Source organism: Chrysochloris asiatica, unplaced genomic scaffold, assembly GCF_000296735.1.
Source record: "Chrysochloris asiatica unplaced genomic scaffold, ChrAsi1.0 scaffold00168, whole genome shotgun sequence".
Taxonomy (NCBI): domain Eukaryota; kingdom Metazoa; phylum Chordata; class Mammalia; order Afrosoricida; family Chrysochloridae; genus Chrysochloris; species Chrysochloris asiatica.
Window position 1 is genome coordinate 6,152,049 of NW_006408686.1, and position 17,077 is coordinate 6,169,125.

Below are 17,077 nucleotides of genomic sequence, written 5' to 3' on the forward strand. Positions count from 1 at the left end.
TCAACATTGGCCCATCAGTACTTTTGATTCCATTACATTGGAAAGCTGAGTTCTGGGTGTTAATTATTTTTCTTTTTTGTTAACACGGAATACAAAATGATTACAAACTTGCAGTCCTGTCATTGTTGCCTTCCTTGGACATTTTGATTGTGTCCAAATTCTCCACCATTATAAAACAACGCTATGATGAACTTTAACAGATACTTTATCCAACAAGAGCGTGAATTATTTTCTTAAGCAAGGTTCCTAGAGCTGGAATTGGGCTAAAGGGTACAGTCCTAAAGTTATTTATAACTTTCTCGGCTAAAGGGTTCATCTCCAGTGCCTCTCTCTAACTCTGCGACTTTCCAAAGATCTGCCAGCAAGGAAACTAAGCCTACAACTTCCTGTTGCCCTTAGCAGAGATGGCGGGAAGAAAGGCATGTTCATTGGGCAGTCTGTGGCTTCGTTGCCCTCACTCAACATGGCGACCTTCCGTGCCCGCCCCCTTGACGTTTCCCAGTAGGATACACCAGCAATTTTTAGAAAATGGCGGCCGCGGCGGTTGCAGCTTCGGGCCGGTTCCGGCGCCAGCTGATGCGCAGTGAGTCATCCCTTGACCTCTGGGTGTTCGGCGCGATGTCATGCTCTATAGCAACCATAGGACGGAAAGTACCCGTCTGCGATCTGAAAGCCAGTTTAAAGTTGTAGGGTCGCTGATGGCGCAGTGTTCCTTATCTGCAGTCAGTCCCACAATCAAGGGTGTGAGGTGGTTCTCAAAATGAGGCCAATGATGAGGCATCCTTTAACTTGAAGGCTGAATGCTCCTAAAGAGACCTCTGAGGGGCCTGCGTTCCCCAGTCTGAGTCATTGAAGAGTCCGTGTCTCCCTATCTGGAGTGACTGGAACTCCCCTGTCCCCTATTCTGGTGTCGTCATAGACTCTTCCTTTCTCTTCCCAGGACTTTTGGCTCCCACTCAGCCAATTCTCAGATTTGACCCTCGTCTCATGGGCTCTTCTGCACATGGTGAGACTTCTAAAGCAGACCCTAAGGAGACCCCGGACCACAACTATGAGTCTCTTCGGGTGACATCTGGCCCAGGACACGTTCTGCATGTGCAGCTAAACCGACCCGACAAGAGGAACGCCATGAACAGGGCCTTCTGGAGGTCTGATTTGTGAATCCTGGAGGCCTGCCTCAGAAGGAGTCGGAGGTTGAGGGACTGGGTAGGGGTAGTGTACAGAGGATAGATGGACATCGGGGTAGAGGATTCCGCCCTTAGACAACAACTCGTTTCTCCTTGCTCCTCTATAGCGAGATGGTGGAGTGCTTCAACAAGATAGCAAAGGACAGCAACTGCCGCGCCGTGGTGATCTCTGGTGCGGGAAAAATGTTCACTTCAGGTACCAGTTGTCCATTTTGCACCAACCCCCACCAGTCTCTCCCGCTCCTGAAAAGAAATCAGTACTTCTGAAGTAGGGTTTTAAGGAGCTTATAAAAGGCCTCATTGAAAACATTCAAGTACAGAAATTAGACGGGCAGAACATGACAAGGTCGTGGGCTCTGATCCGGGTGTCCGTTCTGGCTCTGTGACCTCGGACAAGGCCCTTAACCTCCGAGTCTCGGTTTCTCTGTTGGTAAAGTATGTTACGCAATAAATCTGCAAAAGCCAGAACTTGTGTAAGTTCAACTTGTCAGAGAAGGAAGACTCAAATTTTCCCACTAGTAGTTAAGTGCCAATGAATCGGTTCCAACTCATAATGACCCTGTATAGGGTTTCTGAGGAGCAGCTCATGGGTTTGAACTGCCTACCTTGTGGTTTGTGGTCCAGTGCTGATTCTACAGCGCCACACCAGAAGAACTATAGAAAAGTGGTAGACTGTATCTCCTCAAAGGCGGAAAACTTGCGAGATGTGGAAAAAGAAGGCAATCCCATGTCGTCCCAGCTCTCTTAGGTTTCCCTGTAAACAGTATGCTCTCATGCGGTTATTTGACATGCATTAAGTAATTTCCAAATAAACAATTAACAGCAACAAAAATCGATTGCTGTTGAGTCAGTAAAATACTACATAAGGTTCTTGAGGGGGTGACCATTTGGAAGCAGATCATCAGATCTTCTAGGGCACCTTGGGTGGGTTCGGACTGTCGAGTTGATTCTGACTCCTAACCACCTTGTGTAGGGTTTCCAAGGAGGCAGCTGGTGGGTTTGAACTGCTGACCTTGTGGTTAGTAGTCCAATTCTTACTCTACAGCTCCACACCCAAATATATCTATGAGAAATCTTTTGATTTCCCCACAGTTCTGTTATTCAGATGTTATATCAGTTTCCACTGATCAGATTCACTGAACTCTCTGTCCTCTCTCTATTGCTGTTAAGGTCATTCGGTTGTTTATTACTTATTTTCCCATATTGTATTTTTCTGGTATCAAATTTCCACTTGGCTCTTTTGGATATTTTCCATTGCTCGTTTCAAGTCTCCTCTATATTTCTCTAGTCTCTTTTTCTTTGTCATTGAGCATAGTTGTAATGTCTGCTTTAAAATCTCCTGAGGTCACTCTCTACTTCTTGACTTTTCTCTTAAAAATGGCTCTCATTTCTTTAATTTTTGTATTTTGACTACACATTGGGGGGATATTGGGAAACATGGAGTTAATGGAGACTCTTGATTTTATTCTGAGACTCCAAGGAAAGTTGAGTTTCCTCCTTCATAGCTTGGTTGGAGATGAATGGAATGGCCAGCAGTTCAAATATCATTTTAATTTTTCTGTCTTGCTGGGCTGTATGCATAGTTCAGAGGAGCTCTGGTACCGTAGTGGTTATGAATCGGGCTGCGAACCTTAAGGTCAGCAATTCGAAACTACCACCTATTCCACGGGAGAAAGATGAGACTTTCTGCTTCCATAAAGATTTATAGCCTCAGAAACGCTGTACAGGGTTGCTATGAGTTGGAACCGACTCCATGGCACATAACCACCACTACTATGCACATAGTTCAGGAGTCCTGGTGTGGCACTGTGGATTAATGCTCTGGACTGCAAAGTCAGTTTGAACCACAGCGTCGGTGGTTCAAGCTCACCAACTGCTCTTTGGAAACCCTATACGGAACCGACTCGACGGCACTTAACAACAACAACATACACAGTTCAAGAGTCAGCTAGAGATTTGGGCAGAGTTTATGCACAGAATTTGGGGCTCCCCTCTTTAGCTGTCTCTTGAATTTCCTTGCTCCACTTTCTAGCAGCTATAGTTACCCTAACTCTGTCCACTGGTTTTGCTGGTTTCACCTACGCCTTTCCTCAGATGAAAAAGCTTTACTAACAGTTATCTCCCCGTGTGCCAGTCCTTCCCCCGCCCCTTATATTTTGTATCTGAGAAGCTTTTGCTTTTATTTAGGTATTTATTTTGAAATGATGGTGTTTTTGTTATTGTCAGGTGCTGTTGACGCGGTGACCTTAGGCACAATAGAATGAAATACTGCCTGTTTCACACCTCTCTCACAATAATTATGTTTGAGCTCACTGTTAGAGCCACCCTGCCAGTCTGTCTCATTGGGGGTCTTCTTTTTCGCTGAGCCTCTACTTTGCCAAGCATGATGTCTCTCTTGTTAACATGTCCTAAGTATGTGAGAGAGTCTCGGCATCCTGGCTTCCAAGGAACAGTCTGTCTGCACTTCTTCCAAGACAGATTTGTTTGTTCTTTTGATAGTCTATGGTAATACCAATATTCTTCACCAACACTAGAATTCAAATACATAGATACTCCTATGGTAGTTTTAAATGTTGTTGTTCATTGCTATCGAGTTGGTTCTGACTCACAGCCACCCTGCATAGGTTTACTGCTTCCGAGGAGCAGCTGGTGAGTTTGAACTGCCGACCTTGTGGTTTGCAATCCAGCGCTACACACATGTCCAAATATCCTCAGTCAGGCCAATGTATACATTCATGGGCATGCTTCCGCTCTCGCACACCCGTTCCACCTTGTATGTTACAGTATTCATCTCTGTCTTTCTTTCTTGGTATTTCTCAGTAGCATCATTGTCCTTGGTTGTTTGCATTTCATCTGCACTAGGTGCAACCTTTCCCATCACCAGCATGAACATGTGTCTGTCATCTCGAGAGCAACAGCCCCACCCCACCCCCAGTCCCCTTTACTGATACATGCATCGGGCCCAGTTCAGTGCTGGGGACCCACTCATGTCTGAGACAGCCCTAGTCCCTGCCTCTGGAGTTCCCAGTTCAGTGGGGAAGATAAACAAAGAAACCGTCTCTTTCGGTTTCCTCTGTTACTATCTTTATATGCCCCTAGCTTTCTTTTGCCATCTTTCTCTGTGTTTCTTTTCTTGTCATCTGTTCATTCATTCATTCATTCAACAGTTGTTCAGCAAGGTCAGTCTAGCACCAAACCCCACCTGGCAGCCAGGTAATTCGAGTCTGAGAGGTGAGAAATAAAGCTTCATCTGTGGCCAGGCTAAGCCTGGGGTCCTTTCACAGTTTCCCGTCCATTGTGACTGTCTTATCTCATTTTCATCAGCCAAGATGTGGCACTGTGGGTTAATGCACCAGACTGCAAAGCTGTTTGAACTGCAAGGTCGGCGGTTCAAGCTCACCTGGTACTCCTCGGAAACCCTATACAGGGTCAATATGGGTCGGAACCAACTTGTCAGCACTTCACAAAACAACAAGACCCTAATAGCCAGAAAGAAGAAATTTGGGGTCATACAGCCATCTAATGTCAGAAAGGACTTACTGTTACTAAACCAAAAAGACCAGCTCACATGTATGTAGCACTTACGAGAGTGTCAAACCCTATTCTGAAGACTTTCCACATATTAGTGAATTCATTCTCGCCACAACCACCCTGCGGTGTATAAGATCGCTATGGGTCAGTACCAACTCGATGGCACCTAACAACAACAACAACCCCCCCCCCCCCTGTATATAGATGAGGAAACTGAGGCCCAGAGAGCTGATTATTATCACCTCCCTCATCGGGTCGTTATGAATGTTAAGTGAGTTAATATATGCAGAACGTTTAGACCTGAAACATAATACGAACTTAAGTAGCCTCATTATGAAGGGTCCTTGGAATATTTAGACATTCACGTGGGTGGTAGGAAGACCACACAATATGGGGTTCACCTCTGCAATGACTACATCCCATTGGGAGGGACCAGACACCCAAACCAACCCTACTGCCATCCAGTTGATTCCGACTCACAGAGACCTCATAAGACAGACTAGAGCTCTGAAGTGTTGTTAAGTTGGTTCTGACTCATAGTGACCTTGTATAGGGTTTCTGGGGAGCAGCTTGTGGATTTGAACTGCTGACCTTGCGGTTACTAGTCCAGTGTTTATCCTACATCACCACACCAAGATTTCTGAGACTAAATCTTTAAGGGAGCAGACAACGTCACCTCGGAGTGGCTGGTGGGTTTGAACTGCTGACACGTTACAGATGCCAGTCGTCTATACAAGTCCAGGTTAAAAATAAACCTGCCCAGTTGCCACAGAGTTGATTTCGACTCACTGTAACCTCATGTGTGTCAGTGTAGAATGGTGTGTCTGGCTGGATGTGAACCGCCAGCCTTTTGGTTAGTAGCTGGTTAGTTGCAGGGAGTGTGGGTAAACCAGAAAAGTCAGTGGTGAGACGGTGTTGCAAGGTGCTGGGCTGGGCTTGTTCTGGGAGTGAGTGTTATACCTATTGGATCACACAAATGTCCCAGACAGGGTGCAGGGCTGAGGGATGACAGGGAACTGATCCAGACAGTTGTGATCTCTGCAGGAATAGAGTATGTGTGATGTCACTGTGACCGGCATTGTGTGAGCGTGCAAAGACCCCCATCCCCACCCCCCCGGGCTCTGTCTCCTTCGATCCCTGTAGTCCTGTCAGCTCTTAGGAGGGTTTGATCCTCACTCTCCTCAAACTTCAGGCTCAGAGATTGAAGCTGCCTGACCCAGATCACTTAGGAGTAGTACCCTGCTTACACAAACTCAGCTCGACCCTGTGCCAGCGTGCCTACCCAAACCCACTGCCACCGAGAGGATTCCCACTCATGGCCACCTCGTGGGACAGAATAGAACTGTCACTAAATCTTTAGGGGGGCAGACAACCACATCTTTCTCCAGCAGAATGGTTCGAACCACTGACCTTGTGGTTAGCAGCGGCCTAATGCTTAACCTATGACTCCTAATACCCCCACCCAAAACCAAGCCCACTGCCATTGAGTAGATTCCGACACATTGTGACCCCATCTAGGGTTTCTGAGGCCATGCATCTTTAAGGGAGCAGAAAGCTACATCTTTGTCCTGCAGAGCAGCTGCTAGGTTGGACCTGCTGACCTTGTGGTTAGTAGTCCAGTGCTTATCCTGTAGCACCACCAGGACTCCTGAATACTGCACAGTCTCACTTATTTCAATAAATAGTGGGTCAGGAAAGGTTCCAAGTGGGTGGCTAAATGTGTGGAGGGGTTTTCAGGGTCTGACAGACAGACAGCGTTGTTGAAGGGACAAGCAGGGGTCTGTCCATGAGTAACTGCAGGAAGAAGAAAGCAAAGGGGCGTTGAGCTGAGATTCCGCTCTTGGCTCCATCTCTCGCAGGGTCCTCCCATGGCCCACACTGCCATTGAATTAATCTGACTCAGAGGGAACCTAAAGGAATGAATAGCTGCTTTAAGATTCCTAAGGAGCTGTCATCTCTTTACCAGAGCCTACTGTCTCCTCTTCCTCTCATGGAGCGGCTGGTGGGTTTGAACCACTGTCCTTTTGGTTTGCAGCTCAATGCCTGACTCACTGCACCACCAGGGCCCCAGGACACACCCACCCCCCATAATCTGCCCCTGTCACCTCACTGCTCTTCGCTTCTTCCACTGTTACCCCTTACTTCCTCTCCTCTAGCCTTTTTGTTGATTTCCAGACCAGTCATGTTTCTACCACAGGACCTTTGTACTGGCTGTGCCCAATATTCAGAGCTCTCGGACCCCATGACTTCCTCCCTCTCCTCTTTCAGGTCATTGCTCAGGTGTCACCTTCTGACCACCTATTTCACACTGCTACAGCCGCTGCTTCGTGTGCGCCCTTGTGCTCACACACACTGTCTGCCCCTTCCTTTCATGTCTCTTTTTCCACACCACTGCTTGTTGGCTGTCGTAACCATGGTGACTGACATGTTGCGGTTGTGCTGAAAGCTATGCCACTGGTAGGGGATGCTGGACTGTAAACCATAAGGTCGGCGGTTTGAGCCCATTAGCCACTCGGCGGGAGAAAGTTGAGGCTTTCTGCTCCCTCAGAGATTTACAGCCTCAGGAACCCTCTACGGGGTCGCTGTGAGTCAGAACCGACTCAGTGACACTTAACAACAACAACATGCCACGGGTGGATCGGTTTCAATGGAGTTGGCAGATAAAAAGGAAAAACAGGTCCAATGATGTAGTTCTAAAAGCTGTTGCTGTTAGGTAGTGTTGATTGAGGCTGTAAATCTTCAGGCTGCTATGAATTGGAACCAACTCGATGGCAATAATAATACCACCAAAACATGATCTTAGGACCTGCTTTGTAGGATTGTTGTAAGGAGTAAGCAAACAATATCTCATTGTTAGCTTTCATTTCACTTTTTATTTCATGTTCACATCCAGTCCCTTGGAGAGCCCTGTGTGACTTGACTCTTTCACTGTAGTGGTTTGGGGACCCTAACCTGCTGTACCCAGTTTCTGACCTCCTGGTGGAGGTAATGGATGGGGCCTGGGAAGCTGGGTAACCCCCCCCCTCATGCCTCCCTACCAGGTATTGACCTTGTAGACATGGCTTCAGATCTCCTGCAGCCCCAAGGAGATGACGTGGCTCGCATAAGCTGGTACCTCCGTAACCTCATCACCAAATACCAGGAGACTTTCAGCGTCATCGAGAAGGTGACTGGGGCTGGTAGGGTGTCCCCACTGCCCACCACTCCTGGTCAGCTCTGACCCTGCTGCTCGTTCCTTCCAGTGCCCCAAGCCTGTGATTGCAGCCATCCACGGGGGCTGCATCGGCGGAGGTGAGTTAGGAGCCCCTGTCCCCCTCCCAGCCAATGACTAACAGACAGCTTCAGAGGAGTCACTAGTTAGACTTGATCCCACGTCCCCAGGAAGAAAAGTGGGTGCTTATTGTCTCCGGTCTCTCCCTCCCAGGCGTGGACCTTGTCACTGCCTGCGACATCCGATACTGTTCCCAAGATGCATTCTTCCAGGTGAAGGTGAGCCATTTCCCCCATGCTTCCAAGATGCTCTCCCCACACTGGACACTCCTATCCCCCTTAAATAGTGAGTGGGACTTGGGGGTCTGTAGGCGACTGAAGGCTTCTGGGAAGAGATAGTCAAAGCTGAACTTTGAAAAGTAAAAGTTGGCTATGGGAGGAAACAAGGGTAGGCAGTCTAGGTGGGGTTAGGAGGGGTAGAGGTAGTGGCCGTGGCAGGGGTGGGGGGGTGGGGCGGATCAGATGAGCTCCCTGGGGAGCCTGGCTTGTCTGACTTCAAATAATCCAAAGGCCAGAGGGAGTGAAGGGTAGGCTCTGTGCTAGGCTGAAGGACCCTGCTGGGCCAAAGTAGGTCGGTAAGAATATGTGTATGTTTGGGGAGCCTCTAACTGGGCAGGCAGGGGTAGGAGTAGGGTGGGACCTCAGCAGCGAATGAAAAACTGATTATTGCCCCAGGAGGTGGACGTTGGTCTGGCTGCGGATGTGGGAACACTGCAGCGACTGCCCCGGGTCATCGGGAATCAGAGGTAAGAGGTAGGAGGAGGTCAAAGTTGGCCATGGGAGGAAACAAGGGTAGGCAGTCCAGGTGGGGGCTGGGAATGAGGCAGGGAGGTGCTGGAGATAGGGGCTGTGGTCCCCTCACACGTCCTCCCCTCTTGTAGCCTGGTCAACGAGCTGGCCTTCACCGCCCGCAAGATGATGGCTGACGAGTCCCTGAGCAGCGGGCTAGTCAGGTAGGGCTGAGGCCCAGGGTGTGCAGGGACAGCCTGGTCTGGGTGGGCACTGAGGCCCCAAGTAGCTTCACCAAGACTTTCTATGAGGGGTCATGCCTTTATTTGGGAGTCTGTCACCCTGCTCTGATTGGCCTGTGTTTGCGCTGGTCTTCAGCCTTCTCCTGTGATGGGCCACTTCCTCAGCTGCAGGAGGACAAAAGAAGGGCGAATGCCCCCTCCCAGCTACCCAATTCCTCATTCTCTTTCATCCATAGTCGTGTGTTCCCAAACAAGGAGGCCATGCTTGATGCAGCCTTTGCGCTAGCAGCTGAGATTTCCAGCAAGAGCCCAGTTGCTGTGCAGAGCACAAAAGTCAACCTGCTGTACTCCCGAGACCATTCGGTGGCTGAAAGCCTCAATTTCATGGTGAGTGGCTCTTTCTGACCAATCACAGCTCTCCTCCCAATCCTCAGCAGCCCACTGCGTGCTCTAGCCTCTGCTTGGTGGGCTGCTGGCTCCCTCCCGTTTTTTCCATTGATCCAACTCTAATCACCCCTTCTTCTGTTTCCATGGCCTTCTTCCCTCAGAGCTCCTGGAACATGAGCATGCTGCAAACCCAGGACATCATGAAGTCTGTCCAGGCTGTGATGGAGAAGAAGGAACTGAAAACCGTCAACTTCTCTAAGCTCTGAGAGCCCAAAGGCCCCGGGTCTTCCTTTGTCCCGCCTTGGTGCCTTTTCTCCCCATCTCCCAGTTTGCAGCTTTATAATAAGGATTCCCCCAACACACAAGGCCTTCTCTTTGAACCACAAGCAATAAAACCATGCAAAAAACCTGGCAACCATCTAGTGGGAGAGAGGAGAGGCAGGGAGGGGTTGAGATACACCTGAGGGCTCCAAGATCTGACTTATGGAATGGGTGCCTACCTGCGATGACCACCTGGAGCTGGGGTGGGCATGCTGGGCCTATTGTCTGGGGACGAGAGAGAGCGAGTGCAGGTCTTCTGGACTGGGAGATGGTCTCCTGTCAGCTCCTGGGTAAAGGGTGGCCTTCACTCTGCCTGGCACCTCTCACAGCACAGCGGCGTGAGAGCTGAACCTGGAGCCGGTTTGAGGCTTGATGATGGTCTCCATTCATTGCGTTCTAATCTTAGGTCAGCTGTCTGGATTTTTTAGGCTCAAATTGGCTTAACCCTTTCCTCCTGGGTTGCCATGTTTGGAATGAGGGCAAGAGTTGGTTCTGACTCATGGCCACCCCGTGTGTTCTGAGTTGAGCGGCTCCATGGTGACCTTTCATAAACAGAAGGCCTTTATTCCAAGACACCTCTGGGTGGGTTTGAATGCCAACCAATTGCCAATGGCTTGACCTTTTATGCCACTCAGGAACCCTTTAAGGACTAGTGTGCAAACATTCATTTCAGTGCCCTCTGTATGCCAAGACCTGTTCCAAGCACTTCATTGTCATTACTGGTTGTATACAAGGATTCTGTAAGGCTCATGCTATCATCCCCATTTTGCAGATTGGTAAATGGGCAAATTGAGGCTAAGGCACTTTCTGAAGATCCAGAGGCAGGATTTGATGTGAGAACCTCTGGCTCCAGATGAGTTCTCGAAGCCATTATACACACACTGCAAAGGCAATAGATACACAGTACATGTAGGTCCCATCACTGCCTGGGTGTGTCAGGAGCCCTCGGTTCCGGCTTTCTCTACTTTTATGGCCTCCTGTCCTGGCGCCTCTGCAGCCCTGCCCAGCCCTCCTGGTGTTGGCCTCCCTCTGCCAACAAAGCTCTGGGCAGGGTTTTATGGGCTCTGATAAGACCTTGGCAGGGCTGAAATTTATTACCACTTCCTCTTTGCACACGAGTCTGGAGGGAAGGGACTCTGACCCACATAATTCAGGGTCTGGCTGACCACCAGTTAGCTGATAAGGGGATGCCCGAGGAGGGGAGGGGAGATCCCCAGAGGAAAAATTCCATGGACTTTGTCCTGCCAGCCACTCCCTGGTCCTTGGGTATTAAAGACACCTGCCTCCTGTCACCATCCTCCACTCCTGCAACTCTTCTTGCAAGACACATCATCAGCCTAGCCTCTCAAGATGGCCTTTGTCCCTGCACCTGGTTACCTGCCCACCTACAACCCGGTGAGCTCTCAGCCTAGGCCCTGACCCCAGACTCTGGATTAGCTCTACTCTGACCCTCGGGAACCCCCACCTGACTTACCAGCAGTGGCCTTGAGACCTCATTTACTCCCTACCTGACCCTCAGGCCATCCCTGTCCATTCCTCATCACACTGACCGTCACCCTGCCCCTTCCTCATCACACTGACCCTCACTCCTGCTTAAAGGAGTGAACTGCTTCCTCCCCAAGAGGTAAGGGTTGTAACAGACAGACAGATGGCTGTCAAGATCCCTTAACTCTGCTCCCCCTACAGACTCTGCCCTACAACAAACCCATCCCAGGGGGCCTCAGTCCAGGCATGTCCATTTACATCCAAGGAATGGCCAATGAGAACATGAAGAGGTAAGACTGCGTTAGGGGCAGGGTTATGAAACACAGAGTCTTTGGGCCCCGGGGTAGGATGTCTTCTTTCCTCTTGGTACGGGAGGGGACTCTGTCACTCCACCTAGTCTAGGAAATCCAGAGCTTGGTGGTCACATCAGGAGAGGGACCCCTGGAGCCCAGCAGGGATCAGGGAGAGCTACCTGAAAGATGATCCTAGAGGTAGGAGGCTGGATTGGAACTAGTAGTGTGACAACATATTTGTCAGGCCACTGATGTTGAAATGCTACCTCTGCCACTTAGCAGCTGTGTGACTGGGAAGGCTACAATACCTCTCTGTGCTTTAGTGGCCAGCTGTGAAATAGGTTTGCTGTAAGGAGTCAATGTGTAAAACTGTGCCTTGGGTTAATTCCCACTCATGGTAATTCCATGTGTGAAACAGGAGAACTGAGCTTCATGGAGTTTTCAAAGGCTGATCTCTTAGAAGTAGAACACTAGACCTTTTGAGTCTCCTTTGGGTGGACTTGAACCGCAACGTTTCAGTTAGCATTTAAGTACATTAGCCCTTGGTACCACCCAGGGGATTTGGGTAAAATAATTGCTATCTAAATCTTAGCTGATTTTATGGTTTTTAAAATAATTAAGCTGACACATGGGATGGTGGTTGGTTTTTTGTTGTTCATCTCTTCGCTGCTGATCTCTTCATTGGGAGAAGGTACCTAAGCATGGGGTGGAATCCTAAACAGGACAAAGATCCCTACCTTTGTGCACTTAACATTCAAATAGGGGAGAGAGATTTAAAAAATTAAAATAAGTCAACTATATGAGGGGATGAATATGTCTGTAAAAATTAAGGAAGGAAGCAGGGTAGGGAAAGTGCATATGTGGAAGGGGGCACTGTCCCTTTAAATAGAGTGGTCCGAGGTGGCCTCCCTGGGAGGGAACCTTTCAGCACAGACCTGCAGGAGGGGACTGGTGGGGAGATCTGAGGGAGTAATGGTCCAGGCAGAGAGAACAAACAGCCTGCGTAAAGGAGAAGCTAGGGATATTATGCTGGAATAACTTGGAGGAGGGTGGTTCAGAGGGAGATATGGAAGGCGCAAAGTAAATGAGGGAGAGGTGTTGGGAGATGAGGTATTGGAAATAGTTAGGTGCAGGTCATGTGGGATCCAGAGAGGGTGTCACAGTAAGGCACTGAGCAAGGAATGGTGTTGACCTGGTGTGCTGCCTGGAGGGGATGATCTGTGGGCACCCGAGAGACAGCAGGGAGATGGAAATGAGCTGGGAGATTCAGTGCTTGAGCCGGTGCCTAGCCCTGGGTCCATGTGGTAACTCTAGCATTTGGAGTATTGGAGTCAGTGGTCTATAAGGAAACAGAGTGAGCTCTAGGATGGTAATGGGGGTCTGCCTTCTGAAAGCCAGGGATGCAGCCTCTTCCCCACTTGGCTCAACATGCCAAGGTAGGCCCCTCAGAGCTGGTGCAGAGGGAAGATGTGACCAGGGATGAATCCGTTCCTGTCTCACCAGATTCTTTGTGAACTTCGTGGTGGGACAGGCCCCGGAGTCGGACATCGCCTTCCACTTCAATCCCCGCTTTGATGGCTGGGACAAGGTGGTCTTCAACACACTGCAGGGTGGCCACTGGGGCAAAGAGGAGAAGAAAAGGAGCATGCCCTTTTCTAAGGGTTCCAACTTTGAGCTGGTGTTCATGGTCCACGCAGAGCACTACAAGGTGCCCCCTTTTCCCTCCTCCCTCCTCTTCCTTCTCCCCTCCACTCCCCTCCTCTTCCTTCCTAGCTTCTTTTTCCCTTCTTCCTTCCCCTCTCCTCTGCTCCTCATTCCCTTCCTCCCTTCTGTTTCCTTCCTTTGTCCCCATTTGCTTGTGTTGTTCGGTTCAAGCCTCCCAATAGTCACACAGGACTTTGATCTCTGTCCTCCCTCAGTCTCCCGACCCTCCACCCCCACTTCATCTCCTGCTCCTCATAAATACAGCCTCAGTGGGCCAGATTTCTAATCTCATCATCAAAGGTTAGCATTCTCATTTGATGTTAGACTAAGGTTCAAGTGTGGGCTTTATCACTCTTGATCTGGAATCTTCAGCAGGTCTGGAGTCTCATTTTATTAAACGATGGGAACTAGGCCCTGCCTCACAGGGTTGTTGAGAGGCTTCATTGACAGAAAATACTCTGCACGTAGTAAGCACTGAGTGCTACTCAGAGTTGGCTCCCAGCCCCATACCCTTGCTTAGTCCTGTGAATAGAAATCATAAAAATGCATTTCAATTACGCTCAGATATGATAACAAGGCCCAGGCTCCACAGTGGATTTCTATAATACCTTTGTTGTGTTTCTCTGAGCTTTATTCTTTCATTAATGCCAGAGATGAGTGAGCTCTCATTTTACAGATGAGGAACAAAGACTTAAAGTGACCTCACTGAGGCTCCACAGCCAGGACAGGTCAGAGTTAGAGCTCAAACTTTTTTTTTTTTTTTTTATGTTTTATTGTGAACTATGTGATAGTTTACATGGGAGAACATTAGCTTTACATTCATCCTATCGTATATATATCATATATCATTTCATTGCCATGGTTACAGTCTCCTCCATGCATCATCAACCAACCAACCAAAGGGTTGCCTGCCTCCACCCCCATCCTCAGCACACACAGTCCCTCTCTCTCTCTGTGTCGAAAGTCCCCAGCTGCTCCATCTCTCCTTGTCATCATCTCTGCCTCCATCTCAGGCATCACTGCTTCTCTGGGTAGGGTCCTGTTCTCTGCTCTTCTCCCTTGATGGTCCTAGGGACCTCCGCTCCTAGGCTGCAAAGTTAATCACTCCCCTCCTTGCTACAAAATGTCTACCTTTACATTTCAAACCCTCACAATCAGTCCTGATAACAATTATTCACTATTGTATCACAAGAGACTTATCCACATTTCCTTTCATCAGCCCCGTCTAGACAGATTAGAGACTATTCAGTGGAGATTCTACATTCCTCCTTGCCATCTGACTCTAGATTTCTTCTTGAAAGCTTGTAAGCTAGTCACTTCTTGCCTTTGAAGCCTGCCCATTTTGGGTAGCCAATGTCCAAGTTGCCCATCCCTCCCTGTATACTCTGTGCATGAAGATGTGGGAATGATCCTCGCTGTAAAGATTTGTTCCCTCTTTTGAGCTACTGCATCCATAGGTGTAGGTCAAGTTCATCAAAGTGTATCAGATTACTCTTTATTCACCTCTTCTTTCTTCTTCTAGTTGAGCTCTGATCATCGAGTCATTGAAGCCAGGTCAAGTGGGGTGTTCTTGTGCATATGCCCGCTCTTCTTATCAGCTTTGTCCCTTAGTCTTTTGACCACAAATTGTACTTTGACATCCCTGCACTGTGTTTCTTATTTGTCTCTTCCCAAGGTTGTGGGAGCTGACTCTTGATCTCTCACCTCTGGCTTTTAGGTGGTGGTAAACGGAAATCCCTTCTATGAGTTTGAGCATCGGATCCCCGTACAGATGGTCACCCACCTGCAAATAGATGGGGATCTGGAGCTACAATCCATCAACTTCATTGGAGGTCAACCTGCCCCAAATCAGGTGTGTGGCATCTCCCTGCTTACTTGCTTCCTACCTTCTTTAATTTATTACCATATTAATTTATATCCTGAACTCATGTTCTATGTGAATTCCTTTGTTGGGTGATGCTCGGAACCAATAGTGACCAAGACAGTTCACTGGGAAGACAGATATGTCACCAGACAGTGATGGCTGTGAGGAGTCAAGGCAGGGATGAGGTTTGGACAGTCCAAATAAGGGGCTTAGTTGAGTCAGAGGTCAGCAAGGCATCCTGTAGGAGAAAAAGTGTGTCAATTGAGTCAGGAAGTGAAGAATAAATAAAGAGTAAAGAATGCATGAAGAGCAAACTTATGAAAATTTGCTTAATATGATTAGTCATCTGGGAGAGGCAATTAAAACCACAATGAGACAATCTTACAGACCTAACAGAAGAGCAATGAAAAAGGTGTACGGTTCTGAGTGTTGGTGAGGAGGAGCAACAGTCAGAATTCTCACAGAGAGTACTGTTGGGAGTATCACCTGGTACAACCGCTTTTGAAAATGGCTTGGCAGTATCTGTGAAAGCTAACGTTTGTTTAGCTTTGATGAAGACACTCCATTTCTGGGTGTATAAGTACACATCACCACCAAACCACACTAGAATATCCACAGCAGCAATATTTGTAAAGCTCCAAATTTCAAACTCCTAGAATGTTCTCCATTAGGAGAATGGTTGTTGGTAGTTATATGCTGTGTTCCGACCCACAGCGACCCTGTACAGGGTTTCCCAGGCTGTAAATCTTTATGGGAGCAGAAAGCCTCATCTTTCTCCCACGGAACAGCTGGTAGTTTCAAACTGCTGACCCTGAGTTTAGCAACCTGATTCATAAAGGCTACACTAATAGGATACTGGGTAACGACAATGTGTGAGTCCCCCAAAGGAAAGATCTGTTGTCAACTACACATAGCAGTAGTGTGACTGGATGGTAATACCGTTTGGAATTGGAAAGCAACGTTGTAGGTCATAGAAATAAGAACGGCACAATCGTTTATTCAGAGATCTAGAGGATGTGGCAAAAATACTAACAAATAAATGTCCTGGGGGGTCTCATTTCAAGGCGTGTAACCTGTTGGGAGGTAAGAATGCGTAAGCTTACATGGTAAATACACAACGACTAGGTATTGGCACTACCATAAGGACTTTACATTTACCAGCTCCAAGGTCAGCGCTTCAAATTCACCAGTTGCTCCTTGGGAACCCTCTACTGGGTCACTATGAATCAGAACTGACTAGAAGGCACTTAACAACAACAACATAATCTTCCTAGAGACCCAAAGGGAAAGGACTATTATTGTCTTCAGCTCCACTTTATAGATGGGAAAACAGAGAGCTTAAGTGACATGCCCAAGATCATGGAGCTTGTAAGTGGCAGAGCCAGGGATCGAACCCAGTCAGGGTCTGTGACTATCACACTCCTCTCCCTCTCTAAAGAAGAAGCATTGGCAACATCTTCATTCACACATGGCAGTGGGCCTACACAGCTGTTCATTTTATTATCATTAACTTCTTCAAAAGCTTCATCGATGCTTTTGAAGAAGTTAAGACAATAATTTAAAAGTTCTCAAAATAGCTGAGTTAAAGTAGAAGTCAAGGCCAAAAGGAATTAATTAGAATGAGGTGGGAAAAAAAAAAGAATTTACAAAGATGTGGGAGAGAGAGACAGAGACAGAGGCAGAGATAGATACAGAGTCAGAGAGAAAGACAGACAGAGCTCCTCAGAGAGACAAGGGAGGGACTGAGAGATCCCATTTGACTGGTTCCATGGACTCCCAACTGTGTCAAGACTGTTGAGTGAGGGACAAACTGTGGTTTAAGATGAGGTGAGTAGAGATTGTATTAGCTACGGTCTGGGGAAATATGCTGAGGAATTTGTACTTTATGATATGGTTTCTGGGTTGTGGAAGTAGAGAGGGAATGAAGGTCCTGGATACAAATGAGTATATAGGGAAGGATACTGGGAATAGGGTGAGAGGAGAGGAAAATGTACAGACGATAGACTGAGAGGAGAGGGAAGGGTACGGGGAATGGAATGAGAGCAGAGGGAAGGGTACAGAGGA

General features: G+C 48.2%; 2 protein-coding genes across 2 annotated transcripts in view; both read left to right on the forward strand.

The window, feature by feature from the left end:
• Window positions 1–528: 528 nt before the first annotated feature.
• On the forward strand, window positions 529–9,612 carry ECH1 (enoyl CoA hydratase 1, peroxisomal). The gene is made up of 10 exons (XM_006871540.1): window positions 529–583; window positions 941–1,148; window positions 1,295–1,383; window positions 7,760–7,884; window positions 7,961–8,009; window positions 8,143–8,207; window positions 8,664–8,734; window positions 8,870–8,941; window positions 9,196–9,346; window positions 9,508–9,612. Exons 1-10 carry the CDS (start codon window positions 529–531, stop codon window positions 9,610–9,612), a joined length of 990 nt encoding a protein of 329 aa, XP_006871602.1.
• A 1,405-nt stretch (window positions 9,613–11,017) lies between these two features.
• The window catches only part of LGALS4 (lectin, galactoside-binding, soluble, 4), a 7,825-nt gene continuing 1,765 nt past the window's right edge, over window positions 11,018–17,077 (forward strand). The window contains exons 1-4 of the mRNA XM_006871451.1: window positions 11,018–11,062; window positions 11,354–11,442; window positions 12,949–13,153; window positions 14,867–15,001. Of these exons, the coding sequence (XP_006871513.1) occupies window positions 11,018–11,062; window positions 11,354–11,442; window positions 12,949–13,153; window positions 14,867–15,001 (474 nt within the window). The remainder of the gene's footprint in view (window positions 11,063–11,353; window positions 11,443–12,948; window positions 13,154–14,866; window positions 15,002–17,077) is intronic.